Source organism: Narcine bancroftii, chromosome 1, assembly GCF_036971445.1.
Source record: "Narcine bancroftii isolate sNarBan1 chromosome 1, sNarBan1.hap1, whole genome shotgun sequence".
In the NCBI taxonomy this organism is placed as follows: Eukaryota; Metazoa; Chordata; class Chondrichthyes; order Torpediniformes; family Narcinidae; genus Narcine; species Narcine bancroftii.
This window is the reverse complement of record NC_091469.1, coordinates 414,684,552-414,705,294: the sequence shown is the minus strand read 5'-3', so window position 1 is coordinate 414,705,294 and position 20,743 is coordinate 414,684,552. Positions and strand designations below refer to the sequence as shown.

Sequence of the window (20,743 nt, the reverse complement as noted above, 5' to 3'; positions counted from 1 at the left end):
GAAGCAGGATGAGTCATACAAGGTGGGGTGGAGTGATATGTGGAGACAAAAGGTTACTGGTGCTGGAATATTATGAGAAGGTGATGATGGTAGTATAATGAGAGGTGTTGGTCAAGATTTATTTGGGAAGGATAGGTGGGACCAACTGGACCCAAAGAGGGAAACAAAGGTGGGGTGAGGGAAGATTCCAGGGGTGATGTGTGTGGAAGAGAGGAATGAGAATGGGTGGAGGGCTGGATGAGGGTAATGGGGAAGGTGACAGAAAGGGGCTTGGGAGAGGGGGACACATTACTTGAAGTTGAAAATTCGATGTTCATACTATTAGTGAGTGGACTACCCAGGCAGAATATATGAGGTGTTGTCCCAGTAGTTTATGGTGGATTTCACTCAGGTAATGATGGGCAGGCCGATATGAGAAGGCGAAGGGAATTAAAATGGCCTGGAACTAGGAGGTCAGGGTGGTAACTGCAGTCAGAACAGCGCCAAAGTCTGTGCTTGGGATGCCATATCAGGATCATCGAACCCACCACCCATCCATTTTATCCACCTCCTTCTCTGGTTCCATCCTCTTCCATCCCCCTTTCCTTCAGCCTCTTTGGGTCTATCTGCTCATGCCTGTTCTTAGAACCATAGAACACTACAATATAGAAACAGGTCCTTTGGCCCATCGAGTTCATGCCAAATTAAATATTCTGCCTAGTACCTGGACCACAGTCCTCCATACCTTTCCCATCAATGTACCTATCCAAATTTTTGTCAAATGTCAAAATGGACCCCATATTCACTACTTCAGCTGGCAGCTCATTCCACACTCTCACCAACCTCTGCATGAATAAGTTCCCCATAATGTTGCCTTTAAACATTTCACCTTTCACCCTTAATCCATGTCCTATGTTTAATTCACCTAACCTCAGTGGAAAAATCCTGCTTGCATTTACTCTATCTATACTCCTCATAATTTTGTATACCTCTAACAATTCTCCCCTCATTCTCAGAATCGGAATCAGAATCAGGTTTATTGACATGAACATATGTCATGAAGTTTGTTGCTTTGTGACAGCATTATTGTGCATTAGAGGTACAAAAAGTGCTATATATTACATTTCCGTAAATGCAATATTTAAAAAAAATTAGTGCAAAAGAAGAGAAAAAAAATGAGGTAATGGCTGAGGTCCATTTTCCATTCAAAATTCTGATGGTGGAGGGGAAGGAGCTGTTTTTGTAGTGTTGGGTGTTCATCTTCAGGCTCCTGTACCTCCTTCCTGATAGTAGTAGTGAGAAGAAGGCATGACTTGGGTGGTGAGGGTCCTTGATGAAAAAGGCTGTTTTTTTTTTTGAGACACTGAAATGGAGTGAAAACTAATGTCCATGAAAGCAATGGCTGAGTTCACAACTCTCTATAGCCTTTTCCTGCCCCGTGCATTGGGTCCTCCATACCAGACAGTGATGCAATCTGTCAGAATGCTCACTTATAGAAATTTGCAAGTCTTTGGTGACATACCAAATCTCCTCAAATACGAAGCAAAATATAGCTGCTGGCAAGCTTTCTTCATGATTGTATTCTTCTATGCTCCGGGGAATAAAGTCCTAACTTGTTTAACCTTTCTCTGTAACTCTTGTTCTCAAGTCCCAGCAACATCCTTTTAAATCTTCTCTGCACTCTTTCAATCGTATTAACATCTTTCCTGGAGTTAGGAGACAAAATTGCAAACAATTCACGAACAACTAACTATTAGTCCTCCCCTAACTGCTCTTCCCCAACAGCTCTCCTTATACCCACTTCTCTTCTTATCAGATTCCAGCACCAACAGCCTTTTGTCTCCACTTATTTCCCCACTCCATCCTGTATTACATCTTCCAGCTGACCCTGTTTTTTTCTTCAGTGTCCATAGGAGGAAAAGATATATAACCAACGTTTTGGGCCTAAGCCCTCCATCAAGGAATAAATAATAAGCAGACAGCCATTAACAATAATATTTTGTAGAAAGGCATAATCTTGGGACTGATCAACCCCACATTTAGAAAGGGATTAAACACCGTTAAAAGTTTGCAAAATTTCTGGGAGATCAACATCTCTAAATACAAAGATTTAATTTTTCCCCTCTTGCCATTTAAGCCATAGTTTCAAAATTACTAAAAATACTGCCTGCAGATTTTAATCATTGACAAAGTTTTCAATTGAATGTTAATTAAAAACCATGTGCGATAATAGAGTTACCACTGTTTTATTGCACAGTGCTTTATGAAAGAAGTGGTACACTGATTTCAAGTGATCTGAAAACAGATTTTAATTTGCAGTTGAAAAAAAAAAAAAATCAAATTAATATTGGTATCCAATGCTGTCGTCACATTTATGGTAAAATTTATTTATAATGACTTTCACCTTTCTTTTTAAATAGGGAAGGAACAAGGGTTTATTCAAGGCATAAATTGACAAAAAGTTTTACATCACCATCAAATGGAAAGTTCTATTTTGAAGGTGAATATTATGAACTATGTTAGTAATCATTTATATTTAATAGTTATTTTATAATACTTTTACTTTATTCTTCAAATATCGTGTGTTGACTGGTGGATAGTATGTTGGCAGCTCATGATTTACTTTGAACTCATGAAAGCAGCACTAGATTTTATAGAACAAAATGTCATTCCCTTGACAGAATGACTAAAAAAGTCTCATGCCATTTGGATTTGGAAGTGTACATCAGAGAAGAGATGGTTTATAATCTTTTAATCATCTTTAATTTAATCACCTACGATTTATTGCTTTGTACCACAAGAAACTCGTACATTTCAATTAATGCTCAGCAGATTCATCATAACATTTGTATAATGTTTCTTCATAACGACTACAAAAAAATCAAGATTGATCAAAAGTATGCAACTTTAAAACATATTTCAATGTTGTGCAATTATGTGCAGGCTATCCTACTCCCTTGCCCAACAATTAATGATGGCAATTAAATTATTTTAATATTTATCTCATGCAATATAATTCTCACTAATATGCCTGAGTAAACATTCATCCACAAAATCTGGTTTTGTTTGAGAGCAGAGGTTTAGAGGTAACATGAGGGGGAACTTCTTTACTCAGAGAGTGGGAGCCGTGTGGAATGATCTTCCGGGAGAGATAGTGGCGGCGGAGTCAATTGTATTATTTAAGAAAAGGTTGGACAGGTCTATGGATGAGAAGAAGATGGAGGGTTATGGGCATTGTGCAGGGAGGTGGGATTAGAAAGGGGTGTTTGGTTCGGTGCGGACTAGAAGGGCCTAATGGCCTGTTTCCGTGCTGTGATTGTTATGTTATATGTTATAATAAATATAAGATTGTGTTTAAATATTTAGAAGAATGGTAAGCAATCAAAGGGGTCTTATCAACTTAGATAAGAAATCTTTCTATAGGGTTATATTGACTTCTTAGAAGTTCAATTAATCTAAAATCTAGATTTAAAATGATTTAGATTAATGTTCATTGGTAGCAGCTTGTGTGGCATTTAATCAAATTCCAAAAATCTGCTGCAAAGCATCTGGTACTGGTGCTCTGACGATGAATGGTTGATAGTTATGTATTGTGCTAATCTCACACTGCTGTCCATTTTCTGCCTGCTACTGCACTGGCACCCATCCTTGAATAATAAGCACTTTAACAGAAGCTGGCTATCCATCAAAGAAGACTATTCCTCCGATCTGATTTAGCACCAGAATAGATTAGTTTAGATGCTTGTTTCCAGGGAATGACAAAATGGGACTTTTTTAACCCCTAGCTAAGAAAGATTCATAAGCCGTCTTTTAAGCTTTTGAAGAACATTATGAAAACAACATGGCCTTTACAGAGTGTAGAACTGCGCATATATGAAAATATTCGTAGCATTACTGTGTCTGCCAATTATTCTATCATCACTAACTTCTTTATTCAGTTGGCATTAGAATGTGATTCAGACAAACACACAATTATAATTCAATGTACTAAATAAACGGCTAACCTTCCTTCCATCAGATCCTCATCAGCTTTTATCATGCAAGAAGATTGCCCCCAAATAATGTAAGGAAAGAGCTCAATCATCTCCAGAATCCTTCTGCATACACCAAGCAGTTTGTTCACTACAACAAATTTGTGAGTTGTACAAATTTGAAGTGATGCATCAAATTTGGGTATTTTCTTTCCTGGCAGTGACATCTTATCTTATACCGCATTACTTATAATAGTATTAATTTTTAAAACACAAGAAAACGTATACACACACTATTAAAAGGTATGTGCCAGCATATTGAGAGATCATACTTGTTAAAATATATAAATATATAGAGTACTGCACAAATGCCTCTAAAACTTCATCAATATTGGGATCATGTTTTATTGGGTATTTTGTTTTCTCATGGCAATCCACCCCCATCCATTAAACATGACTCAACATGGAAGACAAGCTGATGGTGATTGATATTAGCCAGGATTAAGAATACATATTCTTAAATCCAGGACAAGAGCCAGCAGTCGCTGGGGGGGCTGCAGAGTGTTGCAAAGGTTGTTTGGGCTTGGAGCAGGCCTCCATTGGGGTCAGGATGATGACGGTAATTCACCAACAGAATTGATATCGACTTTTGCTGCTCAGCACATTCCTTGTATCAAGCTGCCTGATGACCAACAAGTCAGTGCCTAGCCAGTAAATGGTAGGTAGAGTAGGTAGAAATGGTGTTTAGGTGATAAGTTAGAGTGTTTGTTTTTATTGACAAAGGGGCACTGAAGATAAGAACTCTTTGTTCAAATTACCCACACTCTTGTCTGCATTGGTGGGACAGATGTTGACCTACAAGTTCCTGTGAGCCCATATATCAGAAGCTCTCTCCTGAAGCCAGCACATCGATGTAAATTACGAAGGCCCACCATTGGCACGTTATCAAATACTTTATTAAACTTTTATAGATGCACTATCGAAAGTATACTGACTGGTTGCATCACACCCTGGAGCCAAGAGTGCAGAAGGTATCAAACATAGCCAAGTCTATCACATGCTCTGACCTCCCATCATTGAAAACATCTATCTGAGCGAGGTTCTGCTTCAAGAAGGCTGCCAACATCATAAAGGTCCTCATCTCACTGGTCATAAGCTCTTCTCTACCTTTGGGAAGAAGGTACAGAAGTCTGAAGACAGGACTTTTATGCTTTAAAAAAAGTCATAAGGCTCTTGAATTTCTCCGAATGCTACACCAGACTATTCCAACACAACAAAAGGACTGCCACTTTTATTTTTCTTGCACTATGGTAAATGAATATTTATTACCTATTTATCTTTTCTAATCCTTACCTCTGAAATTTAATGCATAGTAATATAGATGGTTTTTTTCTTTTACAGACTAACTCACTGCTTCTCAACTTTTTTCTTTCTACTCGCATACCACTTTGAGTACCCTATGCCATCAGTGCTCTGTGGTTAGTAAGGGATTGCTTAAGTGAGTGGGAAGGGAAGATTGAGAATCAGTGCTCAAGACCCATTTGTCCTGCAATATTTTGCTTGAGAAAAATTGTCATCAGCCCATTTCCTTTGCACATAACAAGTCAATTAAGTACGATTAAAATAGTGGTTTTCAAACTTTTCTTTCCATCCACATCCCACCTTAAGCAATCCCTTACTAATCACAGAGCACATATGGCATAGGGATTACTTAAAGTGGAATGTGAGTGGAAAGAAGAAGGTTGAGAACCACTGACTAACAACACTAGGCTGCAGCAAATAAGAATTTCAGTGCACACATATACTTAATAATATACATGGACTATATAGACGCAATATAATTTACTTGTTTGGGTCACAAGGAGAATATACTGCACGTTTCTGGTCACTATATTACTGAAGAATAGGACATCATGAGAAGACTCAATGACATCAGAGGCATCTATAAGGATGTTGCCAAAACTAAAGAACTTTAATTAAAAGATTTGGTTGGATAGGCAGGGATTGCGCACTTTTGAAACTTTTGGGAGGCTGAGTGGCATTTAAATGAGATGGATAAAATTATGAGGGATTTAGATTGAGTTCTTAGAAATTACCTGTGGCCCATAGCAGGGAGGTGATTCGTTATGGCCATGATTTTTGATAAAGGATTAGAGAGGGCTAAAGATAAATATTTTGTTATCCAGAAATTGGGACACATCCTGAACTCATTGCTTGAGACAGAATCCTCATCTCATCTGAAAAGCAGCAAGATGTGTATTTGACGTGTAGTAACTGAAAGTTGGGAATCAAAGATTTTAAAGTAAAATGGGTTGGATAGTCTTTTTCACCTTGTGGAGATACAATAGGTCAAATGGTCAATTTCTGTGCTATAAATTTCTATTATTCTTTCATGAAAAGAATCAGCTTTTCATGAAGGAATAATAGAAATTCCTTCATGTTTGGAGACCAATTTGTTGCAGGTTCACATGATTGTTCATCCAAACAGAACAAATTTAACACTCAGTGAATCTCAATTTAAAGAAAAGATATTTTACCTAAAGACACTGTTACACTCATATCTTTTTCCCCTTTTCCAATGAGCACAAACTAAACTGTGTACAACAAAGCCACCATCTTCTAAAACCTTTCTTACAAATGACTAATTGAATGTAACACTAGTTATTTCAGAAATGAAACAATATAGCCGTTAGCTTTCTAGCTGAGGCGAATATTTCATGCAGTTTAGGAAACAATAGGGACTTTCAGGTGGCCAATTGCCCCGCTTGTAAAGCCACATATTTTGGCGAAATGCCACGTGAATCTCCAGGAGGCGCCTGCAAGGCGAACTTGGTAACCCTCCTCCAAGAGGGATAATCCCCGCAGCACAGCGGCTGCATTCGGATGACAGTCAGCTGGCCAGCGTCTGACAGCTCCTCTCCCAGTCCCCACACTGTGGGGACTGATTTCGAGAGTGGGGAGAAGGGGGCTGGAGCGGCCGGTGAGGGAGGAGGCAGGAGTTGCTGGTGGGGGAGGAGGGGGCTGGCTGAAACAATACCAGTACCCGACTCAAAGCGCCTCCTTCTCCCCCGCCGGCCGCTCCAGCCTCCTTCTCCCCTGCTGGTGCTCCAGCCTCCTTATCCCCCGGCGGCCACTCCAGCCTCCTTCTCCCCTGCCTGCTGCTCCAGCCTCCTCCCCCGCCAGCCGCTCCAGCCCCGTGAATGGGGAGAGAGCATGGCAGCAGAATCAGTGTGGGGCCGTCCCTGTGCTGACAGCCCACGCCGGCCACCCCACAGTGTGGGGACAGCCTGCGCTGGCCAGCTGACAGTGTGGGGACTGATTTCGTGAGTGGGGAGAGAGCAGAGCAGCGGGACGTCCCCACGCTGATAGCCCACGCTGACTGTCCCAGCTGACATCCAGCCATCCTGACTAGACAGCCCAAGGGACAGGAGCCAGAATGCGCTCAGATGCACATCCCGACACAGCTGTCCTTTCAGGTGGCCAGCGCTGCATTTTCAATGCTGCCACCTGAACAGCAATTTAAAGGGTCGCTTCTGCTTCTTCAGGCACATTCTTAGTGGAGAATGCATCTGAAAAAGCCTAATATCTGCCTTCAACTTCATTGAAACAAGGCCCACCTTAAATTAAAAAAAAAGATTATTCCTGCATTATTATTATTAACTATAATAATTATAAAACATCAGTCTGTTTCTCTGATTTATTTGATGAATATGGCTAACCCAGTTAGTTCCAAGTAAGAAATATTGAGAATACCATACCCACTTGGTTCATCCTCATCTTCATTCAGTTAGAGGAAGTACCAGCTTAAAACACAGGGCATTACATTCTTCCTTTAAGAATCATAATTACTACTTGCTGCAGACTGTAAAAAAAAAGCTGATATTTAAGGGTATGTTAAAGGCTTTTAATCAACATCTAAATAGTCACATCAATCAACATGTCGTTGACATTTGATACATAACTTGTGTTTTCTGATAAAACCTCAATTAATAGTCCAATTGGCAATGCTAATATTACTATTCAGAATGCTAAATCCTTCATAACAGCCGTCTTTAATGCAAATCTTCTCATAAATAGATTTTTAGAGAAGCTGATTTGTTATCTTGTTATGGAAAGGACTGAGGTGGCATGGGTATAATTCATTGGTGGTCAATGTGACACACAAGTATCAAAAGCAATATTTCAGTGGCGTTATAACTTTGGATTTTGAGGCTGCTTAATTTGGGTGTGAGATTTTTAGGATTTGTGGAAAGAAGAAACTCTCAGGACCAAATTGATGCAGCAGTTTGTCAGCCAACACCTCCATCAAAGCAGTACTCAGCAGAGTTGGCACCAAGGGAGGCCATCCACAGGCATGGTCCTCTCAAGAGGGTGCTGTGCCCCCATATGGTCGTGACCATCATTCGCTGTCAGACCCGCCCCCCCCCCTCCCCCCACCTTGTCCCACATCACTAGAATGCGTCAAGCTTGATGCATACTAGCGACTCTCCACCCACCCCGGGCCATATCACTAGCATGCGTCAAGTATCAGTAGCATCTAGTGATACCTGACATAGTAAAAGCAGCACCCCTTTCTCCTACGTTGGGGGGCGGATGGTGTTAATGTTCGTCAGCAAGTATGTTCCAGCATCCAATAGCACCACCCCCACGCCACTGAACAAGTTTATGAGCATTCCACTGTGGCCCCCACCCCCCCAACACGCTAATGCCCCGATCTAACATTCGTTCTGGCAACAACCCTGGTACTCAGTACTCAGCAGAGCTGCATTCCTGAAGAGTTTGATCCTCATCAGGATCCATACTCTCAAGGATAAAAATTTTGTTCTGAAAATTATGCATGTAATTTGGTGGAACTTCAGACAATTCTATGATCATAAAAATACTTATAGTTCATAATGTATTGTTGGAAATGATTCTGACACAGGACAAAATATTATCTTGGATTTTGCTCCTTGCTCAGTTATATGCCTCAGGAATCCATCTTTCAAAAAGTCATTCTTTATCTAATCTGAGACAAAGTGCTTTCAAGTTCAATAATAGAGCATGGCTACTGTGTCTGATCCCTACTTTGAACATTGCCCTCATATTTGCATTTCCAGCAGGAGCTTCTTCATGGTAATTTAGAACAGGAACTCTTATTTACCATCCCACTACCAAGCTCAGGAATTTTGAGGCAATTACTGCTGCCTGGACTCCAAATGACTTGGGACCATGACTAGGACTTCTTGATCAGTACGAAATGAACTGAGCCCAAACAATCTATTATATGCGGTTAGGGTGACCGACAATTAAAATCATAAATAGGGAGTTTTAGAATTTAATTGATGGAGTAACAGTCAATTTTATGGTTGTGGCTTCATTTTTGATAGCTTTCTGGCCCAAGCAATCCTGCAAGTCCTAAATTATTTGAGAAGATATCAGTATTTTTTCAAACTTTACTGGCAATCATGTTTAAATTTGGCTTGGTGCTGCATGTTTGAAGAATAAAAATTCAAAATAATAAGAGGACATTTCAACTTAAAAGCGCTTAACCTTATTCTTCTCTGTAGATCTTATTTGACAGATAGGATACATTTGAATAGCATGTATTTGTCTCCAAATACATCATGCGAGAACTTTAATATTCAGTTTATTGGATCCTTAGCATTTTTATGCTTGCAAATATCCAGAAATGAGATAAGCAACCGTGTTACACTTTTCCATTATGATCAGAAGTTAGAAAAATACATTGACCTTGAAGTTGCTATCAACATTATTTTTCCCTTCTCTCTGGTCTGTAATGTAGCTTTGAACAAATCATGGAAAGAATTGTTATTTGATATTCCTATTTTCATTCTAATAACAAGATTGCATAATTATGTCATATGAAACAATAAGTGTACATATCAAGTGTTTTAGCATATTCCATGCTCCAAATGAAAAGAACAAGAATTTAATGATGTGCAGAAAACCTGCACAATATAAACAATGTAATAATTTAGGCAAAGCAGTTTCATTGCAACGTAAATCAATAACCTGATGCATTAACACTGTTTCTCAACCACAGATGCTGTCTGACCTGTTTAGTACTTCAAGCATTATCTGTTCCTATTTCAAATTTCAAGCATTATTATTGTTTTTTTCTTTATGAGGAAATGTCTCCACTTGTGTAGATGTGAGAAATGAGGTAGTAGTAGAGCAATGCCAGCTACTTTATGAAAAACTTTCATCATTCTCTGTCTATTATGACACTCCCCATTAATTATGTTCTTCTCTCATTTTTACAAACATAATCTCAGCTATACAAATGTACACATGGATATGAAAATAATGATGCAAATAATATCCAGGGCATTTGAATGCCTCAGTAAAACATGCTCTCTCAACTTGGTTTTAACATAATGTATTAAAGAAAATGACTCCATTATTTTTGTTTCCTCCTTCCCCAACTTGAAGCACCACCTGAGTGCAATATTCAGAACAATATCCCAAAACATGCCTGGTTTGTGTCCTTTCACTCATTTCAGCTGCACTCCCACCCAAATCCCGATTCTGACTGCAGAATGCTGATAATGGAAATTCCTGCTCCCAAAAGCATCTTTGACCACAGTGTGCTGTAGCCAGAATTACTTCAGATAAGAAAGACTCGAGCAAGCGTAGTGGAGAAAAAAGGAGTTAAAGTGGTGAAGAGGACAGAAGCTGGGAGTACTAGGATTATTGGAGAATCTTGAAGTCTTTTGAATTAAACTGCCCCCAGTATAAATTGCTACGGCCATGCCCTCTGGATGACCAAATGTAAACAGAACAATTTTCAAAATGTTACTTGCTTGTCCGTGGTCAGCATATATGTAAACAAACTGAGCCAGGATGCACAGCTTCAAAGACCAGTGAATGTTAGCAACCATGACTTCCATTGGTATTATAAGAATATGAGAATAAAGAACAAGACTGCCTCAGATAGTACAAAAATACCTCATATTGTTTCACAAATGTCATTCCATGCAGCATTGAGAAACAATGTTGACAGTTCTATACAGGGGACATGTGGAACAGTTAACCAGTGACCAAAATGACTGCATTTAATAAATTACAGGAGAAAAGATAAATACATATTTCCTTGGTTTGAAATGCCAGAAGAGAAAAGGAATTGGGGTGTGAAGCAAGAAGGTCTAATGTGCAATGCAAATTGTGAAGAGATCACACAGCTCAGCTGGGTTGTAAAGGGACAAATAATTTGGTGCTCCTAATAATTTTTATTTGGGTATCACCTCATTTATTAGAATGTGGAGACGAAATAACTGGAGAAAACTTCATTTTTCATGCAGTATATTGTTACATTAGGGTTCAATGCTTCTTGTTTCCTCTATCAAAAAGAACTGTTTATCCTTTTGCTAAATCTGTCCCACTTTGCAAAATCTGCCTCAACTAGACATTGCATGTATATAAAGTATCAAGCCTCAATAGTATGATTAGTAAATGATTGCCCCATGAGTTGCTGGTTGACAGAGGCCCAATGTGTCCCAGATTTGGTTTCCGGCCTCGTGGCCATTCAGAAAAAGGCAATTGTTTTGAAATTACTGGGATAGGGAAAGGCTCTGCTCACAATCTTTAACTGTTTAAGTCATGGACAAACTTGACGGTGGTGCATACTTCCTTTCAGTAACTCATGGTAAACTTTATCCAGAGAGAATGGATATTTGGACACTGTCTCTGTGCAGCATTAGTGAAGGGAAGAATGAGTGATTAAAATACATCACAATGGCAAGTTACTTAGCACTACATTTTTAATGACACTGAGACACCATGTCCTGATTGAAATAGGTGTTTCCTTTTTCCATTAGTAAGAGATTATATATTTGCTTCTGTAAAGAAAAAAATGAATCAATAGAATTAAATATATTAAAATATTAATTTTCAAATTTCTGAAGTTTTGTTATTATTCAGTAGTTGTATTTGCTATGATTCATTGTGAACCATGAGACTAAAATTTCTAATTGTGAAAACATACCTTTTAAAACTATAGATTTAATCTCTTGAGAAGGGCGGGATGCTTGGCCCCAGCCAATGTGGTTAGCGCAACACCTTTACAGCACCAGCGATCAGGACCGGGGTTCGAATCCCATGCTGTCTGTAAGGAGTTTCTACGTTCTCCCCATGCCTGCGTAGGTTTTCCCTGGAGGCTCCAGTTTCCTCCTATCATTCGAAACCAGGGGTGTAAGTTAATTGGGTGAAAATTGAGCAGCATGGACTCATGGGCCAAAATGGCCTGTGACCGTGAAGTATGTCTAAATTTAAATTTTTTTAAAGTTACGGCACCATGACCTGGGTTTGAATCCGGCACTGTCTATACAGAGTTTCAATGTTCTCCCCATGACCTGTGTAGGTTTTGCCCGAGTGGTCCAGTTTTCTCCCATCCTTCAAAACGTACAGGGATTTTCAGTTAATTAGGTTATTTGGGAATGTGGTTGTGGGGTGGAAGGGCTGTTTCCGTGATATATGTCTACATTAAAAAAGTTAATATCAAAACTGAGTTCAGCATAATCACTTGACTAAAAAAGTGAAATAACCATTTAGGTCCTCATGCTAATAAAATTAAGAATATTTTCCTCTAAAATCAGACCTGAGGTCTACATTTTACCTCAAATATTGATAGACTATCGAACAACATACAATTTATTAATTTTGTGTGCATTAATTAGGAAATGTTTTTCAAGTATATGTCTTTCTCTGGCTCAATATCAAGACATTTAGCATTTAAGAGATTCTGAAAATCAGATGCATGGATCCATGATCAAAATGCAATATCCACATATGTATGTGGGATGAAAGACACAGTCTTGGGATTATGTAACTTCTTTTCATAGGTTTCAGTATAACAGCTCCATAAATGTTTAATGGAACCTTCATTACATTCAAAATAAAATATTAACAGGGGACATTTAAAATATTTACAACATAGCAATTGTAAGACTTAACAAAACTGTACGACAAATTAAATAAATAATTAAACACAAACATACAAGGTATGTTAAAAATGAAATCAATAAATTGAAAGCCTGACTCTTAATCATGCAACTTGTAAACCATCTTACAGGGTGATTGCCTTGTTTTAGCATGTTAGTTTCAGTTTTTTTGTCTAATCTTTTCCCATTTTCGATGAAGTTTATCTCTCCCAAACAGTTCTTTTGTTTCCACACTAAACCTCTGACTTTGTTATAATTTCTCAGATACTTCTTTTAATTTCTGATTACCCTTGCTAACAGAAATATGAGGCATGTTATAATGTTAATTCTTTTCCCTTCTGATGTTAACTTCATTAACTCTTTCATGCTACTGTACCCTATAGAGTCATTCCAATTTTATCAAAGATGGAGAGAAATCAGTAAAACAAAGAAAGATAATATTGATGTTAATTGGAACATTGAGGTTATGGGGTGTATGATGGTGAGAATAGCCCTCAGTCACAAGCAATTATTTTCTCACCAACTCCATCTGTCTCTATAATCAAGATTGTTCATTATCTTGGCAAGAAACAGAAAGTGCTGGAAGTATTCAGCAGGTCAGGCAGCATCTGTGAAGAGAGTAATAGAGTTAATGTTAACTCTTCTTTCTCAATAGCTGCTGCCCAACTTGCCGAACATTTCAGGCACCTTGATTTAATTCCGGCATTCACCATTTGTTATTCTGGATTATTATTTTGGCATCATATTTTATAGGCATACTCTCTTAATAAACTGCACTGACATTCATTTCAATAACATCACTCATAGAACCCTACAGCACAGAAATAGGCCCATTCTAGTCTGTGCTAAAATGCCTAGTCTCACTGATCTGTTCCCAGTCCATAGCCCTCCTTACATCTCCCATCCATGAACCTGTCCAAATTCTTCTTAAATGTTAAAATTGAGCCTGCATTCACCACTTCAGCTGGCAGCTCATTCCACACACCCACCACTCTCTGTATGAAGAAGTTTCCCCTCATGTTCCCCTTAACTTATCCCCTTTCACTCTTAACCCATGTCCTCTCGTTTGTATCTCGCCCATCCAGTGGAAAAAGCCTATCTACATTTACTGTTATCCCCCTCATAATTTTAAATACCTCTATCAAATCTCCCCTCATTCTTCTACGTTCCAGGGAATAAAGTCCTAACCTGTTTAACCTAGTAAATCTTCTCTGCACTCTTTCTATCTTTCCTATAGTTAGGTGGCCAAAATCAGCAGCCTAAATTTAATATAGCTGCTCTCATTGAGTTTGATGCCTTGATCACCTCCAAACTTAATTATATCAGACTCTTGATGAGGAACTTCCCAATTCCTCATTCTTTGCAAACTTAATCACATCTAATATTCTGCTTCTTCTAACGTACTATGCACCAAGTACTGTTCACTCATCAGTTGCTCTCTGGTCTAATATGTCAATTTTAAAATGCCATTCTTGCTTCTAAATCCTCCAGGTCCTCACAATTAATTCTCTTACTAATTTTCACAATCTCCATAATCTTCTACCATCTTGCAAATCTTCACCATCATATTTAGCCTCCAGTGCATTCCTTCCTTTTTGACCCAGAACAAGTTGGTCCCATTCTTCATATTTTTTTCTTCAAACTAATTTGTATGCCTGCTCATTAAGGGTCCTGTTTAGATCCACATCTTTTCAAATCAACTTTTAAATCACACCTTATTTGGCTGTCTCCATATTCCACGAGTCAAATCATTGTTTCTGAGTTAAATTATTGCTGTTGTCTATATTTTAATTTGCAATCTAGTTACTGGATTTCTTTTGCTTATAGTTTTATGACAATATGGTAAATTGAACGATGAAATAGCAAGTTTCAAACCCATGTCTCAGACTATTGTTGGGAAGATGCATGCAATTGTTATTGAAAGCTCCTGGGCTCAATCTTCACAACATCATCATGAGATAAAAGCAGACCCTCTGGGAGGCAAAATAACCAATCCTATGAGCCACTGCAGTAATGAATCTATTCTGAAAAAGAGTCAGAGAACACAATGAATCCATATTTTAGCTTCAAGATTTATTTTTCTGCTAGTACTGGCTTTCAAAAGCAAGTTATTCACAGAGGCAAACTGAACATCTTACAAAACTAAAATGATAAAGATTGAACTGTGAACTTACACTCTTTAGACATGCCCACTTCAAAACACTTTTGTAATCGGCAGTACTGACAGCGATTTCTGGTAACCTTGTTGATGACACAGTTCTTTTCTCTGTGACAAGTATAAACCATGTTTTTCTGGATGCTTCTCCGGAAGAAACCCTGAAAAAGGCAGCAAAAAGGGAATATATGAGCTGAACCTCAGATTATTCATGGAAATACTTTTTCAAATGCAGAATACTGTATTACTAATGAATAGAAGCCATATTATATGACAATAATGATCTATTGAAAAACAATCCACATTCATCTCAATTAATCAAATACTATCATGGAAACATCCTGAAAGAACTTTAATATTATATAAAACAAAGAACTCAGGATCTGATTTTCATGACCTGGCACTGTGGAAGGGAAGATCAAAATAATATCCACAGATAAACATACATCATTCTGGACTTAGTGATACAAAGCAGGTCATTCAGCCTCTTTAGCCTTTGAGACAGATTATGGCTATCCTAGACATCATATTTGTTCATTATCCTGGAGATAGACATTAACCCAATAAAACAACTCTTGTTCATACAGAAGAAAAGGGAAATCAGAAATACAGCACAAGTTTTATAATTGTTCAGCTACAATTCACGTAGTGCTTAATTTTTTGCAATTATTAATTAATTTACTTCATCATTTCTAAAATAATATTACTGAGTGGAATAGATGGCTAAATTAAAATGAGGAAAAAATAGTTTGTGTTCAATTATACTCAAATCAGGTAACGACACAAGAAATTAGTCCAAGATTTGAACAAAGTTGATCCTCCAATTTCAGACAATAATGAACAATGAACAGAAATACTCTAAGTATTTAAGTATTTTGTTTAAATACTCCCAGTGATCTGGCTTCCACTGCTGTATGCGGCAGTGAGTTCCACAGATCCATAACTCTCTGGCTAAAGAAGTTTTATATGGATTACCTCTAATTTTCAGACTATGACCCCTTGTCCTCAATTCACCCACCAAGAGAAACATCTTACCTACATCCACCCTATCTAAACCTTTCAAAATATGAAATGCCTCTATGAGATCTCCTCTCATTCTCCTATACTCCAATGAATACAACCCAAGAGCTGCCAAATGCTCCACGTACATTAGCCCTTTCATTCCGGGGATCATCTTAGTCAATTTCCTCTGCACCCTTTCCAACAACATCACATCCTTTCTAAGATAGGGGGCACAAAACTGCACGCAGTATTCCAAATGATGTTCCCCCTAATGTTCTCCTTAAATATTTCACCTTTCACCCTTTAATTCTTTTCTCACCCAACCTTAGTAGAAAAATCTGCTTGCATTTACTCCATTTAACCCCCTCATAATTTTATATGCCTCTATCAAATTTTTATTTTAAAATATTTAGACATACAGCATGGTAACAGGTCATTTCGGCCCAAGAGTTCGAGCTGCCCAATTTACATCCCATTAACCTACACCCCTCCTCCTTACATTTTTAACAGGAGCCCCCAGAGAAAACCCACACAGAACATGCAAACTCCTGACAGAGAGCACAGGATTCAAACCCTGGTCTAGTCCCTATTACTAGCATTGAAAAGGCTAACTGCTCATTCCCCAAAGCTCAGAATATAAAGTACTGATCTGCTCAACCTTTCCCTCTAAGAGCTCCTCAAGTCCCAGCAACATCCTCATAATGTTTTCTGCACTCTTTCTATCTTGTTGATATCTTTCCTGTAGTAGGTGTCCAAAACTGCACACAATACTCCAAATTTAGCTGCACCAATGTCTTATACAATTTCAGCATAACATTCCAACTCTTGTGTTCAATACTTTGATTTATGAAAGCCAATCTGCCAAAAGCACCTTTTACAACCTTTCTACCTGAGGGAGTTATGTATCTGTATTCCCAGATCCCTCTGATTCACCATGTCTTGAAGTGCCCTACCATTTACCATGTAAGACCTCCTCTGGTTTGTCCTCTCAAAGTGAAACACCTCACACTTGTCCACATTAAATTCTATCTACCATTTTGCAACACATTTTTCAAGCTGGTCTAGATTCAGCTGCAATCCTAGTGTCATCTGCAAATGGGATAATCCAATTGACCACATTATCATCCAGATCATTGATATAGATAACAAACCCAGCACTGATCCCTGAGGCACACACTAGTCACAGGTTTCCTATCAGAGAGGCAATCATCCTCTATAGCTCTTTAGCTTCTCCTGCAAAGCCAATGTTTAATACAAATGTACATTAAAATAGTGAGAAATTAACTTTTGAGAAAAATGTGAAATTTGATTTGTCGGATGACTTTCCAGTGTGCCTTTTGAGGACAACTTGTCAGGCTACAACAGATATAAAAATCTAAATGCTCCCCTTGAGTGGCATTTGAAATTCATAACATTTCAAGTTTCTTCAGATACAGTACAGTCTTTTGAAATTAAACACTTATGCCTTTGTATTATGCCAGGGAAACAAACAAAATTATATTTTGTTCTGTTAAAGTTAAGTTCTAATTCTGTTGAAACAAATGGCAATACTGTGGCCAACACTCAAGACCAGGCCACAGTATCATCATATACCACTCACAAAACATTGCCAGTGGGAACAAATGGCAGATACCTCAAAAACAGTACTCACCCTGAAAAGAAAAATAACATGACACCAATACTTTGATGTTGCCATGAGACTTTTTGTACAATAGAGTTGAATTTGTGACTTCATTTTGCCCAGCACCTTCAAATGCACATTGAATTCCATGTGATAGAAAACTTTCCAGAGTGGCGGTAACCTAACAAAGACCCTTGGATGGATCTGCTGCAAAAGGGAACTGATGAATTTTCTCTGCTATTTTCCAAAATATTTTCACTCCTCTTACTTTATCTGTTCGAAGTAATGGCCTATTATGCAGCAGTACCTAACAATAACCACCTTTTGGACTATTGTGGACACACATCAAAGGTTCATGGCTGAGATGACCTATGGGAAAATACAACTCTGAGCACTTCACTATTTTTACTGTATTTTATTTAATTTAAATATTTAAAAATTATTTGTTAGTGTTCCAATGTGTTTTAAATGAATGTTTTTGTTTTAATTTCCTCATTTAAATCTATATGAAATTTTGACATATTCCTATCAGAGAAATTTTAAATAGTTTAAAGTCTATTACAACCAGCAAGTTATCAAAGACTACATGGTTATTCCTGGACAAGCCTTAGGACACAGCGCCTAAGCCCTGTTCATTACATGGACTCTGTTCTTCCTTGTCAGGAGCCTGTTGAGCATAGAAGCCCAATTTGTTAGGCTCGGCATATCCAGAAAATATGAAATTGAGTGGCCAGGGAACACAGGCAGAGAGTATGGGTAGGTGCAGCTTCAATATCTTCCAAAACTTCATCAATCACTTAACAAGAATGCATGATTACTGTGTCATCTAGCCCTTTTCTCCAACTGCCATTTGATTACAGGAGGAATTGCAAAAATGATGAGTACTGACACAGACCATTCAGCCATTCTCATTGGCACAGGTGTTTATAATGCACATAACACTCCCAGTCCATTTTCTTTAGATGGTTTTGAAAGGAAACTAGAAGCATGCAAGAAATGGGAAATTATATCCTGAAAGGCTGAAGTATGGTAGCAATTTATTTCAACCCTTCCTGTGATAATAGGGTCAATTTTATTACCACTTCTGAGTCAAGAATTCTTGTTTCTCAATTGAATTCATGAGTCAATGTCTCCAATGTTACTGATTTTCAAATGTTTTCTCTCAAAAGTATAAATATCCTCCCTATCCAAAATGTTTACAGAACAGTCTTCTCTTTCCTAAAGAAATATTCCAACTCTTACATTGAAATATCAGCATTATTCAAATGTTTAATCTATTTCCCATTCAGATAAAATTCTTTGTGAATGTTACTTAGGAGAGCATGTCAGATCAGAACTAAATATAGATTTATGTCAATTACTTGGCATCAAACAGATTGAATGAGTATCATGTTGGACATCATACTCTGAAAGACTGGATTGGTTACAATTCTTTTGCCACTGACGTTCCTATTTAATCAGGGTAGAAGATCGCAACAAATTGGATGTAACCTTTACTTTAAAAGTACTTCGTAGAGTAGCCATTTATATCCTTAGTTGCATTCTTCAGCACAACTCTACAAACACATGAATATTTCAAGGAGATTCTCAATCTACTGCACATTTCTGAAATTTACCACAAGACTTTGGGTTTTCTCTCAGTTGGCAATATAGATTATCCCTGGAAACATAAAGACAAAAAGTACTGACAAAAATGAGCAGCACATTTTCAATTCTTAAATGCCATGAAATCTTATCTTCAGCAAAGAAAATGGAAAGTGATCTGTGGAATCCTGAGTACAAAAGGTATTAAAGAAGTAATTTACTGGCTGCATTATTTAAACATATCAGAGGATACAGAGTACACCCTGCGAAACATTATCTTGTAATGTTGCGATGCAACCACTGTTGCATTTATTAAGAAGTTACTGGTTCTGCATACAGTCACAGGTCCATAGTAGAAATATAATAAGTATGTTGCAAATTCATGACTTTCACGATATATATATATTTGGAAAGACCATCTTCTCTGTTTAAACATTACTGCAAGTGATGACATAATTTGCATTGAATGGTATTATTGAGAGCCTCAAAAATATCACTGAGTCATTGGGTGCACAATGCCATCATAAGAAAATGTGATAGTAGCAGAAGTCCATCCCCAATCCTGCTTCAACTGTGGAACCATGTCAAATTAATTTTGTTTGCAATATACAACCCCCATTAATATTAGAATGTTTGAGAAAAGCATAAAATGTCTGATGATGATTATGAAATGGACAATTGGAATTGTTTTACAATTGGAGTTGTTTTAGAACCAAAGAACACTACAGCACAGAAACTGGCTCTTTTCTTATCAGATCTTTGCCTTTGTCCCTTGTCACATTAACCTGCACCTGGACCATGGCCCTCCGTATCCCCCTCATCCATGCACCTGTCTTAAATGTCAAAATTGAACCTGTGTTTACCAATTCAGCTGGCAGCTCATTCTACACTCCCACCACTCTCTGCGTAAACTTCCCCCTAATATTTCCTTGAAACATTTCACCTTTAACCTAGGTCCTCTCGTTCTTGTCTCACTTAACCTCAGTGGAAAAAGCCTGATTGCATTTACTCTATATGTATCTCTCAAAATATTATATTCCTCTATTAAATTTCTTCTATGCTCCAGAGAATAAAGTCCCAATTTGTTTACCCTTTCCCAATAGCTCAGTTCCTTAAGTCCCAGCAATATCCTTGTAAATCTTCTCTGCACATTTTTAATCTTTCCTGGAGACTTGTGTTTTTGATTTTTCTTGCTTCTTTTCTGTTGAAGAGATAAAGTGGCTCGTTTTTCCACCTTTTGCTGTTTGGAAGATGAATGGATCCCAACTAAATTTTTATTTCAGTTTGATCATTGATGGTGAAAGTGCTTAAAACAAACCAATGTGGCAATCAGGAAAAGGTAAATAATCTCAAAAAGCATCTTGGAATAGTAAAATCATATCAGAGAGGAAGAATGAGGGCAGAGAGCCAGATTCATGGATGGTGAGAATTTCATGTTTAGGGTCTTGGCAGTTAAGGGTGCTATTGCAAATGGTTAACGTGTAGCGAA

General features: G+C 38.0%; 1 protein-coding gene across 13 annotated transcripts in view; it reads right to left on the bottom strand.

The window, feature by feature from the left end:
• The window catches only part of LOC138751556 (retinoic acid receptor beta), a 942,630-nt gene that overhangs the window by 140,263 nt on the left and 781,624 nt on the right, over window positions 1-20,743 (bottom strand). For all 13 annotated transcript variants that reach the window (XM_069913985.1, XM_069913986.1, XM_069913984.1 and 10 more), the window contains one exon: window positions 15,067-15,208. In XM_069913985.1, the coding sequence (XP_069770086.1) occupies window positions 15,067-15,208 (142 nt within the window). The remainder of the gene's footprint in view (window positions 1-15,066; window positions 15,209-20,743) is intronic.